This window comes from Aquarana catesbeiana, linkage group LG01 (genome assembly GCF_042186555.1).
Source record: "Aquarana catesbeiana isolate 2022-GZ linkage group LG01, ASM4218655v1, whole genome shotgun sequence".
Taxonomy (NCBI): Eukaryota; Metazoa; Chordata; class Amphibia; order Anura; family Ranidae; genus Aquarana; species Aquarana catesbeiana.
In genome coordinates this window covers 405,112,833-405,134,002 of record NC_133324.1, presented here as the reverse complement: position 1 = coordinate 405,134,002, position 21,170 = coordinate 405,112,833, and the positions used below count along the sequence as shown (strand labels likewise).

Here is a 21,170-nt window from a genome sequence, read left to right as displayed (position 1 = left end):
CCCCCGAAAGGTGCCAAATGTGGAACCGAAGGGGGGCAGGAGGCAGAAAAGAGGAGCTTACACTTTTGGGTCGAGCTCCGCTATAAACTGTTTATGCTGCACATTGATTTGGCAGCAAAGAAGGCGATGAGTGTGCATTGCATGCGGGTGGAGGCTGTTATTTTAAAGCACTTTTTCACACAGAGTGACACTTTATTCACAGGGCTGGTTTGAAGTGGATGTTATCTAGCAGTATTATGCTATATCTTCTTTTTCTTAGTTCCACTTTCTAAGAATTCACTTGGATTGTAGGACTGGTTGGAATGAGCTGAATATTAACATCCTGTAAGCATTTATGCTGCACTTAAGTGAGCAGCCTGTTTTTCCGGTGAGTGTACAGCCATACTAGAGCATGGAAGAATTTTTCACTTGGATTTGATGGACTTTATTGGATTATCTAATTATTTATCATAACTCGCTGACCTGATTAACTTGATATTCAGCGGATGTACAGATAATGTGATCACTGTTTTTGATTATTTATATTATTGAACTTTTGCACATTATTTCATTTTTATTTTACGCATAATTTATGTTAATTAGAGCACTGCAATTTTTATGATTGTGTATCACAGAGCTTGACAAATTTGCTTTGCATCTAGGAGCCAGCTATAAAAGTTAGGAGCCATTATTTATTTATTTTTTTAACTAACAAAACTTTATTTACAACCTCAAAATCCCTCCTTATGTAGCCCTGATGTGTATCTCGGCGGGCCTAGCAACCAATAGTTTTAACAGTTTGGCAATCGAGTAGAGTAGCTAAACAGGCAGTCCGCTGCCATAGAGCCTACAGGGGGAAGCCAGCCTCCCTATTTTTATGGATAGTTTTGCCCCCTTGTAAAAATAAGGAAGGTTGCCAAACCTGATGGGAGGGGGCCCCCTACTGACCCTGGGCCCTCAGGCAGTGCCCGAGTGCCCTAATGGTTAGCCTGCCCCTGGGGCTGACAAAAGCCCAGGCACCAGGACGCAATATTTTTTTGCCATGGTGACCTGGCGCCTGGGATTTGTCGAGTCCTGGTGTATTCTTATTACCTGCAGGCTACTGCTTGTGCTAAAAATTATCCCTGCTGTGCGTCTGCTCGAAATTGCCCTAAAAGGCTGTCTTCCGGCTTTGTGAAGACTGCTACTGAGAAAAGTTGCACCCTCCCTCCTTCTACCCTCTCTGCCATTCACAGAACTCTTACTACTGTTGTCCCACAATGCACCACATTCTGTGAATGGAGGAGGAGCAGTTGAATGACACAATCAACTCTGCCCATTCACAGCAGATGATGCATTGTGGGAATGTAGTAATACGAGAAATATGAATGGTGGAGGGGACAGAAGAGGGCGGGCGAGTGGCACAACTTTCCTTAGTAGCAGCTGCTGCTGATGGCCTTTTCAGCTCCAGAAGATGGCTGTTCAGGGTACTGTATAGCAGCTGTGAAGCAAACGCTGCAAGGGTGATTGTTAGCAGAAGCCGTTGCCTGCAGGTAATAGGATACACACTAATGCACATAATTAATGTATTTGGTACTCTATCACCAAAAAATATATACTAAACTTCATCTTTAAAGCCTTGCACACTTTTAACTGCATTGGGTCATGGTCACCTAATACATTGGGTGCCTTCATTGTAACTAATCTGATCTGGTATTATTATATTCTATCTTTTTAATTAGGATTTCCAAGAACTGTCCCTCAAGCCCAGGCTCTCGATAATGCTCATCAGATAAATGCTGTCATTAATCTGAATGTGCCATTTCAGACCATTAAGGATCGGCTGACAGCCCGGTGGATCCACGCTGGTAGTGGCAGAGTATACAACACTGAATTTAATCCACCCAAGGTCTCGGTAAGATGAACCTATATAACTATGGACCTTGTGTATCAACTGGTTCTTTTATGAAGACCCAGTGATTACATCATATCCTTTTCTCTCTCTCTACACTGTAATCAAACTACATTTCACATCATGATTTGAGAATGTGGGAGGGTACACTAGTCCTGTATATGTTAAATGTATGTGAAAAATGTATGTTAAATGTGAACAAGCCCACTTCAACATAAATCATGCCCCTCATTCTGCAGCCAGCCATACTACTCCGTAACACACAGCAGGATAGGTAGGTTACAGCCTTATAAATGCTTGTGCTCTCCCCCCAGGGACGTAGGTAAAGGGGGGGGGGGAGGGGGTTGAAACCCCCCCCCCCCCCAGAGCATCAGTGCAGAATTAGTAATGTTATGTGTGCTTCAACTACATCACCGCACCCGACAGGTACTCATACACGCTGTTGTGTGCTGCCTGAGCCTGCTGTTGCACCGTCCGACCACCGGGGTGCGCCGGCCCGGGCTGCTGGGCTTAGCTTGGGTTGAAGGAGGCTCTGTCGGCACGGAGGGGCAGGGCCGGGAGCTCCATTGACGCTCTGACCCTGCCTTTCCCCGCCCCATGTAGCCTGTGTGGGCTTGGAGCAGAAAGGGAGCGCTGAGAGTACCTCCCCTGCACATCTGAGAGCCCCGCCCCTATCATGGAAAGACCCGCTCCCGGACCTCAGAGTGGGAGGTGAGCCGCTGGCTAGGTAGGTCTTTCTGCCAATAGTTACACACTGCCTGTAGACAGTAGACTCACTGTTATGCTATGTCATTCCCTGTAGTCGCAGCCACAGTCTCTTGTCAGTTCCTGTAGTCCAGTCTCTTGTCAGTTCCTGTAGCCGCAGTCTCTGGTGATTTTTCCTGTAGCCGCAGTCTCTGGTGATTTTTCCTGTAGCTGCAGTCTCTGGTGATTTTTCCTGTAGCCGCAGTCTCTGGTGATTTTTCCTGTAGCCGCAGTCTTTGGTGATTTTTTTTCCTGTAGCCGCAGTCTTTGGTGATTTTTTTCCTGTAGCCGCAGTCTTTGGTGATTTTTTTCCTGTAGCCGCAGTCTTTGGTGATTTTTTTCCTGTAGCCGCAGTCTTTGGTGATTTTTTTTCCTGTAGCCGCAGTCTCTGGTGATTTTTTCCTGTAGCCGCAGTCTCTGGTGATTTTTTCCTGTAGCCGCAGTCTCTGGTGATTTTTTTCCTGTAGCCGCAGTCTCTGGTGATTTTTTTCCTGTAGCCGCAGTCTCTGGTGATTTCCTGTAATCCATCTGCAGTCTCTGATTATCTGTGCATTTGGCTTGTGGCTGCGGCTACTGTGACATCAATGGGCACTTTTAATGGCGGCACCGTGAAGCTAAGCATCAATGTCACAGCAATGTGTAATCAACGAAGCAGCTGCTATGTTTATTCAGAGGTAAGTGGTCAAGGGGTGGTTCTGTTTAATCATCCCCTTTGAGGCCTCATTCACATTGACTGCGGCTTTGAAATTGTGGAACTTCATCTGAAATCGCATGGTTTCGAAGCCGCATGTGAGCGTGACTTCAGATGTGACTTGGAAGACATCTGTGCGGCTTCATGTACAGATGTTTATGCAAGTCGCACCTGAAATCACCATAAGTAGTGCAGGAACTACTTTTTCAAATCAGTGCGGCATTTGAACATGACCATTGCCAGCAATAGGGTGTGACTTGTCATGCGATTTGACAGGTCAAATCGCACAAGTTGCTCCATGTGAGGGCTTAGGCCATTCTTATACCCAATCTGGTCATGCCCACTATTCTCTGCGGCATGCTCAACAGAATTTGTTTTTCAACTGCATCCCAGGAGGGCTGGTATTTTGTCACACTGCTGTAATCTCTAGCAAACAATCAGTGAGCGGTAATGATAAGCTGGAATCTATCACTACCAATCAGTGAGCAGTAATGTGCAGTAACCTCTAGCAACCAATCGGCAAGCAGAAATTATGTCCAGTAACCTCTAACAACTAATCAGTGAGCCGTAACGTGTGCTGTAACCTCTGGCAAACAATCACAATCGCTGCCTGATTTACCGCAGTAAACTGATTTTGAAAATGTTTGCCCAGAGTCCATTTAATTTTAAAAAGGGGTCCTGACTCTCGCTGCTCCACCTCTGCACCTCCGTGCCTCCAGGCTCCTTTATATAAGATCATGTCTTCTTGACTTGTCCAGCTGCAGCCACCAGGACAGGAGGAAGCACTGAGCAGAGTGGGAGCGACCGGCACCTACCCGCCCACCGGTCCTCTCTATTTCTATTGGCATTGGCTCCGCCTCCTTGCAGTGCGGCTTAGCACCTTTGACTGCCGCTTGGGTGTGGAGCTGGACCCTTAAGGGTGCTGTTGGCCACCAGCCTGCCACGAGGATGTAGATGTGGATTATGTTCTGAAGTGCTGCTGTCCGTTGACCCAGTCAGTCTTGTAGCGATTTGGGATCATGGGCAGAGTATTGCTGTGATTCTGCCCGCCACCGCTCCCGATTCTAAATCACACTGCAATGCTGGCAAAATGCAGCCCATGTGTTTGTGGTCCATTCATTTTTACTAGCACCACAATGAAAAACTGAAATTGGGTTCGATTTTCAAGAGGATCTGAGAAAATAGCATTAAGGATGTGATTGCTTACTATGAGCAACACATAGCTTTTTCTTTTTCCAGTCTCTATGAATTTGGCACAATTTTTTTGTTTTAAAATACTTTTACTTAGTACCTGCTGCTGAACCCCCCCCCCCCCCCCCCCCAGAACAAAAAAATCATCTATGGCCCTGTCTCCCCCTCCAGCCACAGCAGGAGATAAACAAATTTCCCTTACATTCTTTATGTAATCATTACTGAAATGTAGACACATGCCCTTAAATATATATTCTACACACTGCACTCTGCTGTAATTCAGTATTACAAATATTCCTCCTCCTGCTGTAGCTTTGAGATCTTTCTAACAGCAATCATTGCTTGTAAGGTGTATGAGAACATCCCTATTCTCACCACAGAAAGAGTTGGGACATTCTGCTTTACATCAGCATGTGACACAAGTAAATGTCGGCATGATAGAGAAAAAACAAAAAACTGCAGCGCTAACTTACCAATCAATAACACAATAATGGTGTAACCCTCTAATGTGTGGGAATCTCAATACACTTCAATATTACCACAATACCGGTCTCTGTGATATGTAACATCACAAATGATACACATAGCACTGAAATAAGACATAAAAAATGACTGCAAAATTTGCAGGGATGGTGGAAACCCCTCCTACTGATATTTGGCACTGGACGGTGTCAGTAAAGCAGTGGACGGCGTCCACTGCTTATCAGTGCGGTCTCATCAGAGCCCATACAGTTGTGCTCATAAGTTTACATAACCTGGCAGAATTTATGATTTCTTGGCCATTTTTCAGAGAATATGAATGATAACACAAAAACGTTTCTTTCGCTCATGGTTAGTGTTTGGCTGAAGCCATTTATTATCAATCGACTGTATTTACTCTTTTTAAATCCATAATGAAAACAAACTACCCAAATGACCCTGATCAAAAGTTTACATACCCTGGTGATTTTGGCCTGATAACATGCACACAAGTTTGACACAAAGGGGTTTGAATGGCTATTAAAGGTAACCATCCTCACCTGTGATCTGTTTGCTTGTAATTAGTGTGTGTGTATAAAAGGTCAATGAGTTTCTGGACTCCTGACAGACCCTTGCATCATTCATCCAGTGCTGCACTGACGTTTCTGGATTCTGAGTCATGGGGAAAGCTAAAGAATTGTCCAAGGATCTGCAGGAAAAGGTAGTTGAAATGTATAAAACAGGAAAGAGATCTAAAAAGATATCCAAGGAATTGAGAATGCCAATCAGCAGTGTTCAAACTCTAATCAAGAAGTGATAAAAGATTGTAAAGAAATAGGGCTTAATTGTCTCTTAACAACCAACTTCTCCTCAAATGTTCTTTAAAGCATTCTCTATTCTTTTAGATTGTTTAAACTGTAGGACCCCTTGCACACTGAGGCAGTTTTCAGGCATTTTAGCGCTACAAATGGCGCCTGAAAACTGCCTCCCATTCACTTCAATATGTCCTTTTTCTTACACTGGGGCGGTGCGCTTGCAGGATGGTAAAAAACTTCCTGCTATAAATAGCGCTCCAAAAACGCCCCTGCCCATTGAGATGGATGAATTAAGAGCGCTTTGCAAGTGCCGCAAAACTGGATTTTTTTTTTTTTTTTTTTTTAAGGTCACGTTGTCATGTAACTTAAAAAAAAAAAAAACAAAAAAAAAAAAAACGGCCTGCTAGTGCTGAAAAGCTCTGCTAAAGCACTGCAAAAACGACCGACACTTTAGTGCTGTTTTTGCAGCACTTCAGTGTGAAAGTAGCCTAAACGTGACTAGCACTTAGGAACGTTTAGCCGCGTTTTGGTGCTTTTTATGCCCAAAAGCTCCTATCTTGAATGAAATTCTTCTTCTGGAGAAGGAGCTTTGACTGCTTCTAAACTCTGCTGCTCCTAATTTCCTCTCAAAGCCTATGTGTGGGTGGACATACAGGCTTTTATTGAGGTGCGTTCAGGGGCTTAGGCAAAACTCGCCACAAGCCCCCAAAAACAAGCAGCAGTGTGCATGAGGCCTAATGCAAGAGAGTGCTGTTTGCATTTGTTTAGGGACAGGTCAGGAGAAAACAACAAATTAAAGAAATTACAATCCATAAACTGTTTTATAATTTCTAACAGGGAATTGATGATATTACTGGAGAACCTCTAATTCAACGTGAGGATGACAAGCCAGAAACCGTTACCAAGAGACTGAAAGGTTACGAGGCCCTTACCACACCTGTTTTGGAATATTATCAGTAAGTTTTATTTTATATCGTACTCTAGAAAACATCCACGAGTATTAAACAGTTGTTTTTTCTGTTAAAATATTTTTTATTTTTATAGAAGTAAATATATGACATGGTTATGCATTATGTGCTAAAGGTGACACACTTAAAAAAACAAATGACAAAATATTAATTGTCAGCAGTTTTGTTTCATGGTAGCAATTTTCGGCTTAATTATTTCAAGGGGAATCATTAAAAAGGTTTAAATAGGCTATGAAACGTGGGTTGTGTTTCAAACTTTCCTTTGTGTTGGCTGGTCAAAAATGTAATAAAACCATGCTCTGTTTAGAGAGAATAAAAAAGGCCCAGACAGTCAGAGAGAAGAGACAAAGAAAAAAAAGGAGTGAAGGTAGTTCAAGGAGCGGTGTGGGGGGAACTGGGACAAAGGAAGGGGCTCTCTGGATAGTTAGGAGAATATCATTTAAATTGTGAATTATGGAATATTTTTAATCCAGATGGAGATTTCTTTATGTAGTATATTTTAATGCCTCTCCTTTTTTTATATTTCAAATTACTAAAGGAAAATACAAATTTAAAGTTATACCTAAGGCAAAACCTTTTCTTCTAAGTTTTGGTCAGAGGGAAGATGGTTTAGAACACCAGGTTTTTATTTCTGCCCCTGTCCCTGTTAAGGAGATTTACCCTATTTGTCCTATTAACTGTTCTTCTCAAAAGTTAAGGTATATAAATCCAACATTTTGGGTTGTGTGCAGAACAGTAATAGAGGGGAAATCTTGCAAAGGGGCCACTAGTTCTGGTGACCTGGGGGTCCCAATGGATTCCCTTAAGTTGCAGGCATTTCCCCTCTCCTCCCTGTTTTGGCTATGTGACAGGAAGTGAAGGTAGATCTCCCTACTGGGAAAACAGATGGCAAAAAAATATAAATATCCAAAATGGGGGAAAAAAATGCCTGTAGTCCTACTTTAAATTTAAAACTTTATTTTTATTCTTTGCAAAATGATTTCCTAGGAACTAGCAATCATAGCCCTACCTGAAATACTGCTAATCTTATCCATATCCAGCTAAGATGGTTCTTGCTTGAAGATTTTGAATGGTAGAGAACAATCTGCAATGCTCATATTCTCTATAAACAGTACTTTGAATGTGTGTGTTTTTTTTTTTTTTTTTTTTTTTATTGTGGTCTTTTTAGAAACAAGGGTGTATTGGAAACATTTACTGGGACGGAAACCAACAAGATCTGGCCCCATGTTCTTGCGTTCTTGCGCACAAAGCTGCCTGAAGTCCAGGAGTAACTGGTGATAGACAAAGGACACAATGGATGCTGGACTGTAAATCTCATACCATTCAATGTGAATGTTTTAACCTCGTCATTTAGTTTTCACACCAGCTCTTTTATTGCATTTTTATTGTTATTTTTTAAATAACAGATTTAACTATAGTATTTTAATAAGTGAGCTGGGAGATAATATTTTATGTAGTGTCTGATTTTCAAATAATTGAATTTTTTTTAACAAATAATCATCAAATGACAAGAGGATTGTAGGCCAGAAAGTGTGTCTGAAGTAACACTTGGAGACACTTTACTGACGTTTTTATTCTTGACTGCTCTATTTTCAGTTCTTTTTCTGCCAACATTAGAACGGATGATGGAGAGCCTGTATTTTGTTTTTAATATACCTGTTCAATCCTGGAAGAAAAATGATTTTTGATTAATTTACCCCTCTGTAAATGTAGGGTGAAATCGGCAGGAAAATGATTTTAAAATTTGACCGTTTTAGTCTTTTCTCTTAAAGTAAAACTTGGGCAACAAAAATGTTTATCTACATAAATTCCCAATGTTTACAAAGGATATAAATCCATGTTGCGTGCTCCAGATGCCTTTTCAAACCAAGATATTACCTTTTTAAAAGCAGCTGTGACCTCACTGTTCTGTAAATAATCTTTGCAGAGAGCAGAGCTGTAGGAGGGACCCAAAGGGTCAATTTTCTACAGCCTCCCTGCAGAACACCCCCTTCTTCTAGTGGAGACCCTTCACCCTGCTCAAGGAGAGAGAGCAGCAGTGACTGGTCTTCATTACAGAAAGCTCCACCTGCACAGGACAAAGGGGAACTGTAGCCCCTGTAGAATATTGGAAGTGGTTAGTGCAGCCTTTCTCAACTAGGGTTCCTCCAGAGTTTCCTAGGGGTTCCTTGAGCTTTGTCTGATTGACCATTTGATTTTGTCTGCATAGTTCTGGGTCCATCTCCACTTGGCCCAGCCAGCAACATAATGTCAGATATCTTTTTTAGATGTGTCTAAGGATGGCATTCTGACCACCACATAAGGGGGGCGGGGGAGAATTAACTACCAATGTAAAGGGTAATTAATTGTTTTATTGGTTTAGCTGAGGTTCCTCTAGGCCTGACAATTATTTTGAAGGTTCCTCTGGGGTAAAAAATGTGAGAAAATCTGGGTTACTCTTTTTTTAAACAAAGCAGTCCTTCTTTTGTTCAATGTTGACTTACAGGGGAGTTTCCATGAATGCTGGAGAAATTGGGTCCTTGTGTATCTCCAGCTTTTGCTGTAGTCACCAATTTTACTTTCAATTATTTTTATCGAATTTTTATCTGGCAAATCCAGAAAAAACACATGATACAAATATTATAAATTGATGTGCAGTTCCATGAGTAAAATAAGTATTTGATGCCCTACCAACCAACAATAGTTCTGGCTCCCACAGACTGGCTACAGTATGTGCTCATGTGGTACACAGATTAGTTCTGTCCATTTCAGAAGTGCTCCTAACGACAACTCGTTATGTGTATAAAAGACCCCTTTCTACAGAATCTTTCTTCCATTCAAACTTCACTGTCAGGGGCAAGACCAAAGAGCTGTCAAAGGACATCAAGGACAAGATTGTAGACCTGCACAAGGCTGGAATGGGCTACAAGACCATCAGCAAGAAGCTTGATGAGAAGGAGACAACTGTTGAAGCGATGCAAATTGAAGAAATACAAAATAACCATCCATCGCCCTCGGTCTGGAGCTCCATGCAAGATTTCTCCTCATGGGGTAGAGATGATCATGAGAAAAGTAAGGGTCAGCCCAGAACTACACGGGAGGAGCTTATTAATGATCTCAAGGCAGTCAGGACCACAGTCACCAAACAAACCACTGCTAACACAATACGCCGCCATGGATTTAAATCTGCAGAGCCTGCAAGGTCCCCCTCCTCAAGAAGGCACATGTACAGGCCCATCTGAAGTTTGCCAAAGAACATCTAAACGATTCAGAGAAAGCTTAGGAGAAAGTGCTGTGGTCAGATGTTACCAAAATGTAGCTCTTTGGCATTAACTCGACTCGTCATGTTTGGAGGAAGAAAAATCCTGACTATGACTCTAAGAACACCATCCATACAGTCAAGCATGGAGGTGGAAACATTATGCTTTGTAGCTGTTTCACTGCTAAAGGTACAGGCCCACTTTACCGCATTGAAGGGCAATGGACGGGGCAATGTATTGTAAAATCTTGGATGAGAACCTTCTTCCCTCAGCCAGAACACTGAAGATGGGTCGTGGATGGGTCTTCCAGCATGACAATGACCCAAAACATACCGCCAAGGCAACAAAGGAGTGGCTCAAGAATAAACTCATTAAGATCATGGAGTGGCCTAGTCAGTCTCCAGACCTTAATCCCAGAGAAAATTTATGGAGAAAGCTGAAACTTCGAGTTGCCAAGCAACAGTCAAGAAACCTTAAGGATTTAGAGGAGATCTGTAAAGAAGATTGGACCAAAATTCTTCCTGAAATGTGTGCAAACCTGGTACCCAAATACAAGAAACGTCTTCCCTCTGTGCTTGCCAACAAAGGTTTCTCCACCAAGTACTGTCATGTTTTGCTTGGGGATCAAATACTTATTTTATTCACTGAACTGAGGGGGGTTATACCTATAACAATTCCAAGAACTTAAATCATAGTCACCAATTTTACCCACGGTGCTAACATATTCCTAGGTCCATCAAGGTCTAAAACAGTGGGATACAGGTTCTACTTATGATGTTCGCTAGGGGGATGTGTTAATACTTCAGAGTGCCACAAATCAAATGGGTTTTCCATGTTCTTGGTGAGTCCAAAGTAAGCTTATAATATAAAACTGCATCAAAACACGGACTGAATATTCTGCAAATTATTCAGAACACCCAAAAGGAGGATAATATGCGACTGGTCTATGTGGCATGTTCACCAATGCCAGGAGCCTGGCTGACAAGATGGGTGAACTAGAGATACTGTTGTTCGAGGAGGATTTGGATTTTGTGGTAATTTCGGAGGCCTGGTTCAACAGCTCTCATGATTGGCTGGCAAACATTCAAGGGTATACCCTTTATCACAAGGATAGAGAGGGTAAAAAAGGGGGAGGGGTATGCCTATATATCAAGAATAATGTACAAGTGAATGTGAGAGATGACCTCACTAAGGGAGCTAGGGAGGAGGTGGAATCCTTATGGGTAGAGCTCCAAAGGGATGAAGCTAAAGGGATAATGATACTGGGAGTATGCTATAGGCCCCCTAACCCGAGGGAGGAAGGGGAGACAGATCTCCTATCACAATTTGGATTAGCAGCAAGGATGGGAAGTGTTATCATAATAGGGGGGATTTTAATTATCCAGACATAGGCGGAGGGAACCGCGCATTCATCTAAGGCTCGCCAGTTCCTAAATGTCTTGCAGGACAATTTTATGGGTCAGATGGTAGACGCACCAACTAGAAATAAAGCGTTACTGGATCTACTGATTACCAACAATACAGACCTGATCACGGATGTGGTAATACGGGCAATTTAGGTAACAGCGATCACAGGTCAATTGGCTTCAGTATAAATCACACAAATAGGAAACATAAGGGGAATACAAAGACACTGAATTTCAAAAGAGCCAACTTCCCTAACCTACAAACCTTGCTAGAAGGCATAAATTAGGATACAATCTTAGGAACAAAGAACACAGAGGAGAGATGGGTTTGCTTTAAGAGCATATTAAATAAGGGCATTAGCCAATGCATCCCATTGGGTAATACATTTAAAAAAGTGAACAAAAGTCCTGGCTTAACTACAATGTAAAAATGCATATAAAAGCAAAGGAGAAGGCCTTCAAAAAATACAAGGTTGAGGGATCATCATCAGCATTCAGACTTTATAAAGAATTCAACAAGAAATGTAAGGGTGCAATAAGGATGGCTAAGGTAGAACATGAAAGACACATAGCTGAGGAGAGCAAAAAAAATCCCAAGAAATTCTTTAAGTTTGTAAACAGTAAAAAAGGGAGGACAGATCATATTGGCACAATAAAGAATGAGGAAGGACATCTGGTTACAAAGGATGGGGAGATGGCGAAGGTATTGAATTTATTCTTCTCCTCAATCTTCATGAGTGAAGATTGAGGAGAACAAATGGAGAACAATGGAGCTAGTACAAAGAAGGGCAACAAATCTAATAAAGGGTCTGGAGTATATTAGTTATGAGGAAAGGTTGCAAGCACTGAACTTATTCTCTCTGGAGAAGAGACGCTTGAGAGGGGATATGATTTCAATATACAAATACCATACTGTTGACCCCACAATAGGGATAAAACTTTTTCGCAGAAGGGAGTTTAACAAGACTCGAGGCCACTCATTAAAATTAGAAGAAAAGAGGTTTAACCTTAAACTACGTAGAGGGTTCTTTACTGTAAGAGCGGCAAGGATGTGGAATTCCCTTCCACAGGCGGTGGTCTCAGCGGGGGGCATCGATAGTTTCAAGAAACTATTAGATAAGCACCTGAACGACCGCAACATACAGGGATATACAATGTAATACTGACATATAATCACACACATAGGTTGGACTTGTGTCTTTTTTCAACCTCACCTACTATGTAACCATGTATTCAGTGTTCCAACCACAGGCAACTTCCTTTTGCATTTGCACTAAGTAGTATTCACAGCAGAAGCCAGTTAATAGTAACTGAAAATATAGATACATAAGAAATTTTTTAAACTTCTCAGCTATTTGAAGTGCAATATCCAACAAAATACATTTTTATCTTTTACCTAAAAGAATGCACAGCACCTTTTTTATAGCATTTAAGTATGGGGAATAATGTTCTGTCAATGACTTGTTGTATCCATGAACGCAGTCCTTCAATTACCAACATCTTGTTCTTTAATTTGTGACAATGGCGGATGACTTTTCAGCAGTGCACATACTGTGTCTGTGTCATGGAATTTATTTTATTTATCCGCTGTAAAAGTTTATTGTACATCTTAATGCATCTTAAAGCTGGCAAACTGCACCACTGGAATGTTGGACCTAGGGTTACAAGTTGAATTGTTAAAAAAAAAAAAAAAAACACTTTCGTTTGAAAGTGCTTTCCATAAAAAATGCATGCCTTGTTTACCCATTTGTGAATGTTTATTGCAGCGCTGAGCTTGATACTTCTAGAAGTGGCTTAGTGGTGATCAGCTGAAAATATCCAGAATAACCAAGAATTCATGTCATGCTGTATATATTGTGCCTGTTGCTTGCTACCATTTGAACTACAATTTTTTTTTTTTTTTTTTAATCATTTTAATTTTTTTTAGATCTTAGTATGTATTCATATTAGAGATAATGCACTGCATAGTTTAATTTAGTGAGCTGCAAAGGTTTATTTTCTTTGTTTGTAGAAAATATATAGTATGCTTTTACTATCCTCAGTGCAGTGTAGAGTACATTACTTCACACTAGTCGTCAGCACAGGTCATGTACATACAGTAACTACCTCATTTGCTATACATCATAAATATTAGGTAACAGAATGTTACTAGGATATACAGTGTAGCTCCTTCTGGGTTTCTGCCACTGTTATGTCAAACGGCTGTTAAAACTATCTGAAATAGTTTTCTGTATCAAAGAAAGCACAGAATGTTAGGTGGCCAACTGCTCCATGTTCCTTTTTTTGTTTTGTAATATTTAAAAATAAAAATAATCCATTCTGAACAAAAAAAATACTGATCCCTCTAGTAGCCAATTGAAATGTAAAGGCATCTTTGGCTGCTATACTAACCTGATCTCTGATGCTGCTTCATGCTCACCGCTTGGCTCCTAGATGCCAATCCTCTTCTGGGTTCAATTCAACCCACATCTTGTGAGCCCAGGGCATCAAGGTTTCGTTCCCCTATCCTTGACCCATAAAAGTATGCCACAGAGAGCAGTGTCATTTAAGCTGGCCATACATTTATACAATTTTCTTGTTTTATTTCCTTTAGTGTTGCCTTCAACTATATAGTGCAAGGGCCCTGCCTGATTGCATGCAAATTTGAAAGTGTTTGTTTAGGTTTGGCCTTATATGGTTATGGTAAATCTGAAGGAAGATTGTACAAGAGAATTGTAATAATGTATGGCCAGCCTTAGGGTCCCCCTCCCTGCTTCAAGAATAAGAGGACCTATAATGTTCTCGAGCCTGGCCACAAACACCTGGGGCTGCAGGGGTGCTCCAAATGCAGAAAGGACTTGCGAGCCCCAAGTTGGGCCTTATGTAAAATGGATTTCATTATGGTGACAATGGTGTAATAAAAAGCAGTGATATAGAAGAACAATCAACTTGTTCTTATAAATATACCAGTGGCGTACATTTTATAAAATACAAAAAAATGCATAGTTTTAATGTTAATCACTTAGAAATAAGCTCTACAGTTTTTGTTTTTTAAAGGTGCTAAGGCGTTTAATTACTGGGGCTCCTAACCCGTAAGCCCCGTACACGTATCGTACAAAATTTCCGCTTTCTAATCGATCATATGATAATCTGATCTTTGGTACACAGCTTTCGTCTGAAATTTTCCGAAGGGACAAACATTAAGAAAAATTTTCATACGATACCAGATCATATGATTTTCATTTAATCATTTAATAGTCTGATAATCTCATTGTGTGTAATAGGCTTTAGGCTACACAGCTTCAGCCATGCTACTAAAATCACTTGTGATAACAAAATTTGATGATCGTTCTAACTTGTGGAGCAACTGGTTCCCTGTGATGTAGGCTTCACAACGGCAATGTATTGCACACAATTTCATTATTTTATGATCATGTGTGATTAATTGCTGTCACGTGCTATTGTTTAGCTTGAACCGTAGAAATCCATGTGTTCCATCAGTTTGTGATTTGCTACTATTTGCAAGGTGCACATCTATGCTGCTCAAACCAACCGTATATCTTAGGCCAAAAACAGAAGCCCAGAATTTTTTGCTTTCTGTTCACACACCATTAAATCCTTGAGAGTCCGAGGGGAACCATGATGTGGCCCATCTGACTTTAATTTGATGGAGAGGAAGAGCAACAAACACATTCACATGTGCCTGACTTTTAGAGAAGTCAAAACCTTGTAGAAAACCACTTTTATTTACAGAGAAGGTTTTTATTTTAATGAAATGTACCAAAATCAATTTACAATAGTGTTTAGCAGAGTTCTTTAATGCAGCCCAATAGTGTCAGGTCAAAGGTTTAACATAGTCTATATAGTGTCAATATGACATGATACTGGAAAATATGGAGATGGCTATAAATAAATACAGGAAATGGAAGTCCGATCAGAGCTCTGCTTGCATTAGTTTTTAATGTCAGCTTTTGTAAGAGAAGATTCCAATGTGTTTTATGATCTATGATGAAAGAGCTATGTATATCACCTTATTTTTGACAACCATGAGCTCACTTTACATTTTTGTGAAGTAAAGTGTGAACTTCTTTTCAATGTTGCAACGCTTTGCCACAATGCACACGTTTGAGTGTTGTGGAGCCATACATTTTGAACGACAAACCAACATGACCAACTAAAGCAATGCAGGTCCATCACACATGCATTGCAGTGCACCACCATGCACAGGAACGCACTACCTTGCCTTGTGGTGTGCTGCATTGTCATATATGGTGCTCCTTTTTTTTTTTTTTTTTGTGACTTTCAGTGTATTGCCAGCCCATTCATTTGAATAGACTGCCTTAATACAAGGCATGTAATGCCAAGGTCTCAAAGGGTCCTCAATGGTATATTAAAAGTTCATGAATGCCAACTATTGCATGTGCTTAAAAAGTAAGCATATTCAGGTTGCCAAATGTTCTGTCTATTCTGTCTTTTTGAAGAATGTATTTTATGAGATATTGTGTGCGTGCCTTTGCAATTTGCATACTGTCTGTAAAGTCCATCTATGGATATGAATGTCTCAATAAATTACTGTTGTTCATTCACAATTAATGTTGTTTGTTCTGCTTATAACTGCATCTTTTAATTTTGACTTGGCATCAGATATATTTTTTTCATGTTCAGTGCATGCATACCAATTGCTGTATATGCATACTACCTGTTAAAAAGATAATTATAAAGAAAAAAGTTCAGTGCGCTACTCAAATAATAATGTGAATATGAAAAAATTATAGTTCATATGGAAAATGATGGTATCATAAACCGGAGGTGTGATTCCTCTTTAAATCTTCAGTAAATCTTCTATGGATCTTCTAAGACAGTGCAGAAATAGGAAAAGGGGGCTGCTTACCAGATTTGATGGATCCCCACCACAGAGATCATACGAGCCTGAACAAACTCCTCTCGGGGTCAGGAACAGCTGGTCTTTGAGTAGCAATTAATTAACTAATTGCTACGGTGTTTTACCCTAAACTACTGTACAATGAAGCGCCTTTTTTCTATTAAAATATACTATTTCCTGCTACGAGTGGTCTTGCTGGAGCAGCTAATGGAGGAGAGCGTTCCTGATTGCCGCCTCTAAAATTTCAACTACCAGGCGTGGAGGGAAGTCTGTCTCTACTCAAAGACCAGCTGTTCCTGACCCCGAGAGGAGTTTGTTCAGGCTTGCATGATCTCTGTGGTGGGGATCTATCAAATCTGGTAAGCAGCCCCCTTTTCCTATTTCTGCACTGTCTTAAAAGATCCATGGAAGACTTACTGAAGATTTAAAGAGGAATCACACCTCCGTTTTATGATACCATCATTTTCCATATGAACTATAATTTTTTCATATTCACATGATTATCATGACTAAGCCTATTTTTGAAATTTGGTGTTTATAAGTTAAAAACCGTATCTTTTGCTAGAAAATTACTTAGAGCCCCCAAACATTATATATATATATATATATATATATATATATATATATATATATATATATATATATATATATATATTTTTAGCAGAGAATCTAGAGAATAAAATGGCGATTGTTGCAATATTTTATATCACATGGTATTTGTGCAGCGGTGTTTTAAACACAACTTTTTGGGAAAAGGGACACTTTTTCATGAATTTAAAAAAAAACAAACAGTAAAGTTACCCTCATTTTTTTTTATAATGTGAAAGATGATGTTACGCCGAGTAAATAGATGCCAAACATGTAATGCTTTATAATTGCACGCACTCGTGGAATGGCGACAAACTACGGTACTTAAAAATCTCCATAGGCGACACTTTAAATTTTTTTTTACGGTTACCAGGTTAGAGTTACAGAGGAGGTCTAGTCCTAGAATTATTGCTCTCGCTCTGACTATCGCGGCGATACCTCACATGTGTGATTTAAACACGGTTTACATATGCGGGCACGACTTCCGTATGCGTTTTCTTTGCTGCGCGAGCTCGCGGGGACGGGTGTGCTTTAAAATTTTTTTTTTTATATTTATTGTGTTAAAAAAAAAAAAAAAAAAATTGATCACTTTTATTGCTGTCACAAGGAATGTAAACATCCCTTGTGACAGGTACTCTTTATGGAGGGATTGGGTTGCCAAAAACGGCGATTCTGAATACTGTGTACCATTGGCAGCCGATTAAACGGGAAGTGACGTCATGACGTCGCTTCCGTGTTTACTATTAGGAGGCTGGAACGAAGCCACTTACGGCTTCGTTCCAGTCCGTCCCCAGCCACCGGAGGCGGACGATTGGTCATTGGACGTCCCCTCCCGCTCCTCCAGTATAACAGCCGAGAGGCTTTTAGTCGCATCGGTATTTATAACTGGATAGCCGATCGCCGGCTCTAAAAAACAGTACCGGGATAATGCCTGCAGCTGCGGGCATTATCCCAGTATAACCCCGGAAAGCCGAGTACACACATCTGCGTACGCTCGGTGGGAAGGGGTTAACTATTAACAGGTAACCTGTAATAAATTTTACAGAGGAGGTCTTGCACTAGAATTATTGCTCTTACTTGAATGTTTGCGGCAATACCTCACATGCTGTAGTTTGAACACTGTTAACTTATGTTTGCTGGCTTACGTATGTGTTCGCTTCTGCACACAAGCACAGAGGGATAGGGTGCTTTTAAATTATTATTTTTTTATTATTTGACTTTTTTTTTTTTTAATCACTTTTATTCCTATTACAAGGAATGTAAACTTCCCTTGTAATAGAAATAAGGATGACAATAACGAGTTATTGAGAAAGCTGGGGTCAAAAAGACCCCAAATCTCTTCCCTTTTTTTTTTTTTTTTTTGCTTTTAAAAGGATTTCCTATGGCTCGGGAACCGGAAGTGACATCAGACGTCGCCTCAGTCCTCCAATGGCATAGACGAGTGGCAGCCATCTTGGCTTTGCTTGTCTCCATACCCAGCTAACTGCCACATCAGATCATTCCCAGGCTTCACCGATGAGTTAGGTAAGCCTCCTGCCGCCTCTAGAAGTAATGCATGCTGGGGCGACCACGTTTATATTACAGAGAATTAGTTAAAGAGGAATTATTTCCCTGCAAAGGTAAAGCATAATGGGCTACTATGCATCCCATAGTAGCTTATTATGTGTCACTTACCTGAAACTGAAGCCCGCAATGTCACCGTTGTCCCCACTAGCAGGGAGTGTCCATCTTCACCCCTCTTCCTTCCGGGGCCGCGAACTCCAGCTCTGTGACTGGCTGGAGTCGCGTGACGTCACTCCCACGTGGGAGCCGCCAGTCGCGGCATGACCCCTATTAGAAAGGGCACGATGTGCCCTTTCTAAGGTGCGCATGTGCCGATGACATCAGTGCTCTGTTTTTTCGTAAATATCTCCTAAACCGTGGAGGTTTAGGAGATATTTCCAGAACCTACAGGTAAGCCTTAACATAGGCTTACCTGTAGGTAAAAGTGGTTGTACAGGGTCTACAACCACTTTAATGTCAAAGTAACAATGCATCTTTACTATGGGTTCAGGCATGATCTTCTGATGAAGGACGTTATCTACAATAGCCCGAAAACGTTTATTATGTATGCCTGATTTTATGGATGTCGTGGTGATGTCCTTTTGAAGATTTCAAAATAAATACGGTTTGTGCAGCAATCCCTTGTTTTTGGATTTTTTCTATGTCGAAGCCTGTGGGAGGGCTTGATTGCTAAGCACGGCCATCTGAGACTGTAGTGCACCTCAACCTTCTGATTATTTTTACTATGCTTTAAGGGACACAAAAATTTAGGAACAGACAGCTTATACTGCCTCCTACAGGAGGTTAGGTCACCAATAAACAGAACCAGCATGCCTCAGTTTTGTAGAAAAGAAAAGGGGTGTCCCTCAATAGACTCCATAGAAAAAAAGAAAAACATTAATTTAATTCCTGTCTCTTAAGGTTGCCAGAACACACTTTAAGCCTGTGCAGGTAGAATTCCCCGGTAGCTGGGCACAAACAGCTAAGAAGTCCTGAGTGGACATAGATGTCTGTGGCTATGGGGGGGACCTGGTCTTGTCTGAAAGAGCGGAGGAACAGTTTGAGGTTGATAACCCTATATGTTCCAGGTTACAAGCACCACTTCCTTTTGAGGATACCGCATAAATGCCCCAGAACCACTAGGAGCGTATGGGCAGAAGTCACCCATGGCAGTGGGACTGTCCTCTCTGTGTCTTAGTGAAGACACATTGGGGATTATTTACTAAAGGCAAATCCACTTTGCACTGCGAGTGCACTTGAAAGTGCAGTCGCTGTAGATCTGATGGGGACACGCAGGGAAAATAAAAAGCAGCATTTTTGATTGGATGATAAAATCAGCAGAGCTTCCCCTCAGATCTACAGTGACTGCACTTCCAAGTGCACTTGTAGTGCAAAGTGGATTTGCCTTTAGTAAATCAACCCCATTGTGTCTGTAATTAGGCCCAATGTAAGGGAAGGCCTCAGTTACACAAAATCCATGCAGCTGATGAGTTGCAGGCAGTTGAAAGTAACCAGATTACTGTAGGCTGGTAGTGCAAACAGACTAAAATTGCACATGATGCTTCAGAATTAGGAACAGCAGTGGGATGGTGCTTTTAACAGGCTGAATGGCAGGAAAGAGCTAGCCAGCAGATGACATGAGCAACCTGAAAACCTCAAGGCATTCTGTACGCCGTTGGGGTACAGAACACCACCAGAAACGTAATTTCCTACTTATGGAATTGACTTAGTGATTTTCCCAGAAGTGTGCAAGAAGATGCATGTCAAATTTTCAGCAGCCCCTGCAATAGGAATTTCAGCTTTGGGAAGATACTTTTTTTTTTTTTTTTTAACTTAATCTTTTATTATAAATTTTATAGATATACAAAAAAATCATCAAGTCACATCTTCATATTATACATTGTGTCTCTCATATATCAAAATCCCCTTCCCACCCTTACTCCCTTATTGATCTGTTATCTTCACTTCTTTCTACTTTAACCTATTTCTATCATTGCCTGCGAATATTTTTCTGACGTTTTAAACATTCTCCATTTCTCCCAAATTGCCCTATAGTTTTCGATCCGTCTCTGCTCCGCGCTGCATAGGTACTCCATATTACTAATATGATCCACTCTCTGTAACCACTCTTTGACTTGGCTTCTTTGTGCACAGCCAGTTTTTAGGGATAAGACCTTTTGCCGGGTTGAGCAGAAACAGGACCAAAGTTTTTTTTATATTGTTTCCTTGTTTTGATTGTTCCATGGAACAGGCAGTTCCAGGGGTGTTGAGGGATCTTTTCTCCTGTTTGGGAAGATACAACTAATGTACTCCTTACAACGCAATGATTACACCAGCTGATTATATTAAACCAGAGTCTCACAATCCGATTCAATCTGCAAAGGACATGGTGAAATAAAATGGCTATTTCTTCAGAGAAACAAAACGTAGGACTCTGCTACAAAGTTTGCAGGGATTTTAACAATGTACGTTGATCATTCAAAAGGGACTTTTTTTTTCCTCTCAAGAACAATGCATTTACTCTTTAACCCTTACCAAAGGTGATGGGAAATTGACAACTAGTGAAGAAAACAATGAGGAAGCTCCTGGTGCTTCAGCCCAACTGGCCTTACTAAATGAGTCTTTAGAGACAGGGTCACGTCACATATGGGACTGTGGCACAGCTCACAGTACAAAACTCAAAGCCTAAAGGCCACATTCCAGGCTGCTCATCCAGTCCAGTGGGATTCAAGCGTGGCCTCCGCTGATCGGGATAGCTGCTATATAGAGATCAGCTCAAGCAGTCGTGTCAGTGAA

The 21,170-nt window shown here is 40.9% G+C and overlaps 1 protein-coding gene across 1 annotated transcript in view; it reads left to right on the top strand.

Annotated features, from left to right (window-relative positions):
- The window catches only part of AK3 (adenylate kinase 3), a 33,253-nt gene extending 17,302 nt beyond the window's left edge, over positions 1-15,951 (top strand). The window contains exons 3-5 of the mRNA XM_073634980.1: positions 1,701-1,873; positions 6,608-6,726; positions 7,907-15,951. Of these exons, the coding sequence (XP_073491081.1) occupies positions 1,701-1,873; positions 6,608-6,726; positions 7,907-8,009 (395 nt within the window). The 3' untranslated portion in view covers positions 8,010-15,951. The remainder of the gene's footprint in view (positions 1-1,700; positions 1,874-6,607; positions 6,727-7,906) is intronic.
- Positions 15,952-21,170: the final 5,219 nt, after the last annotated feature.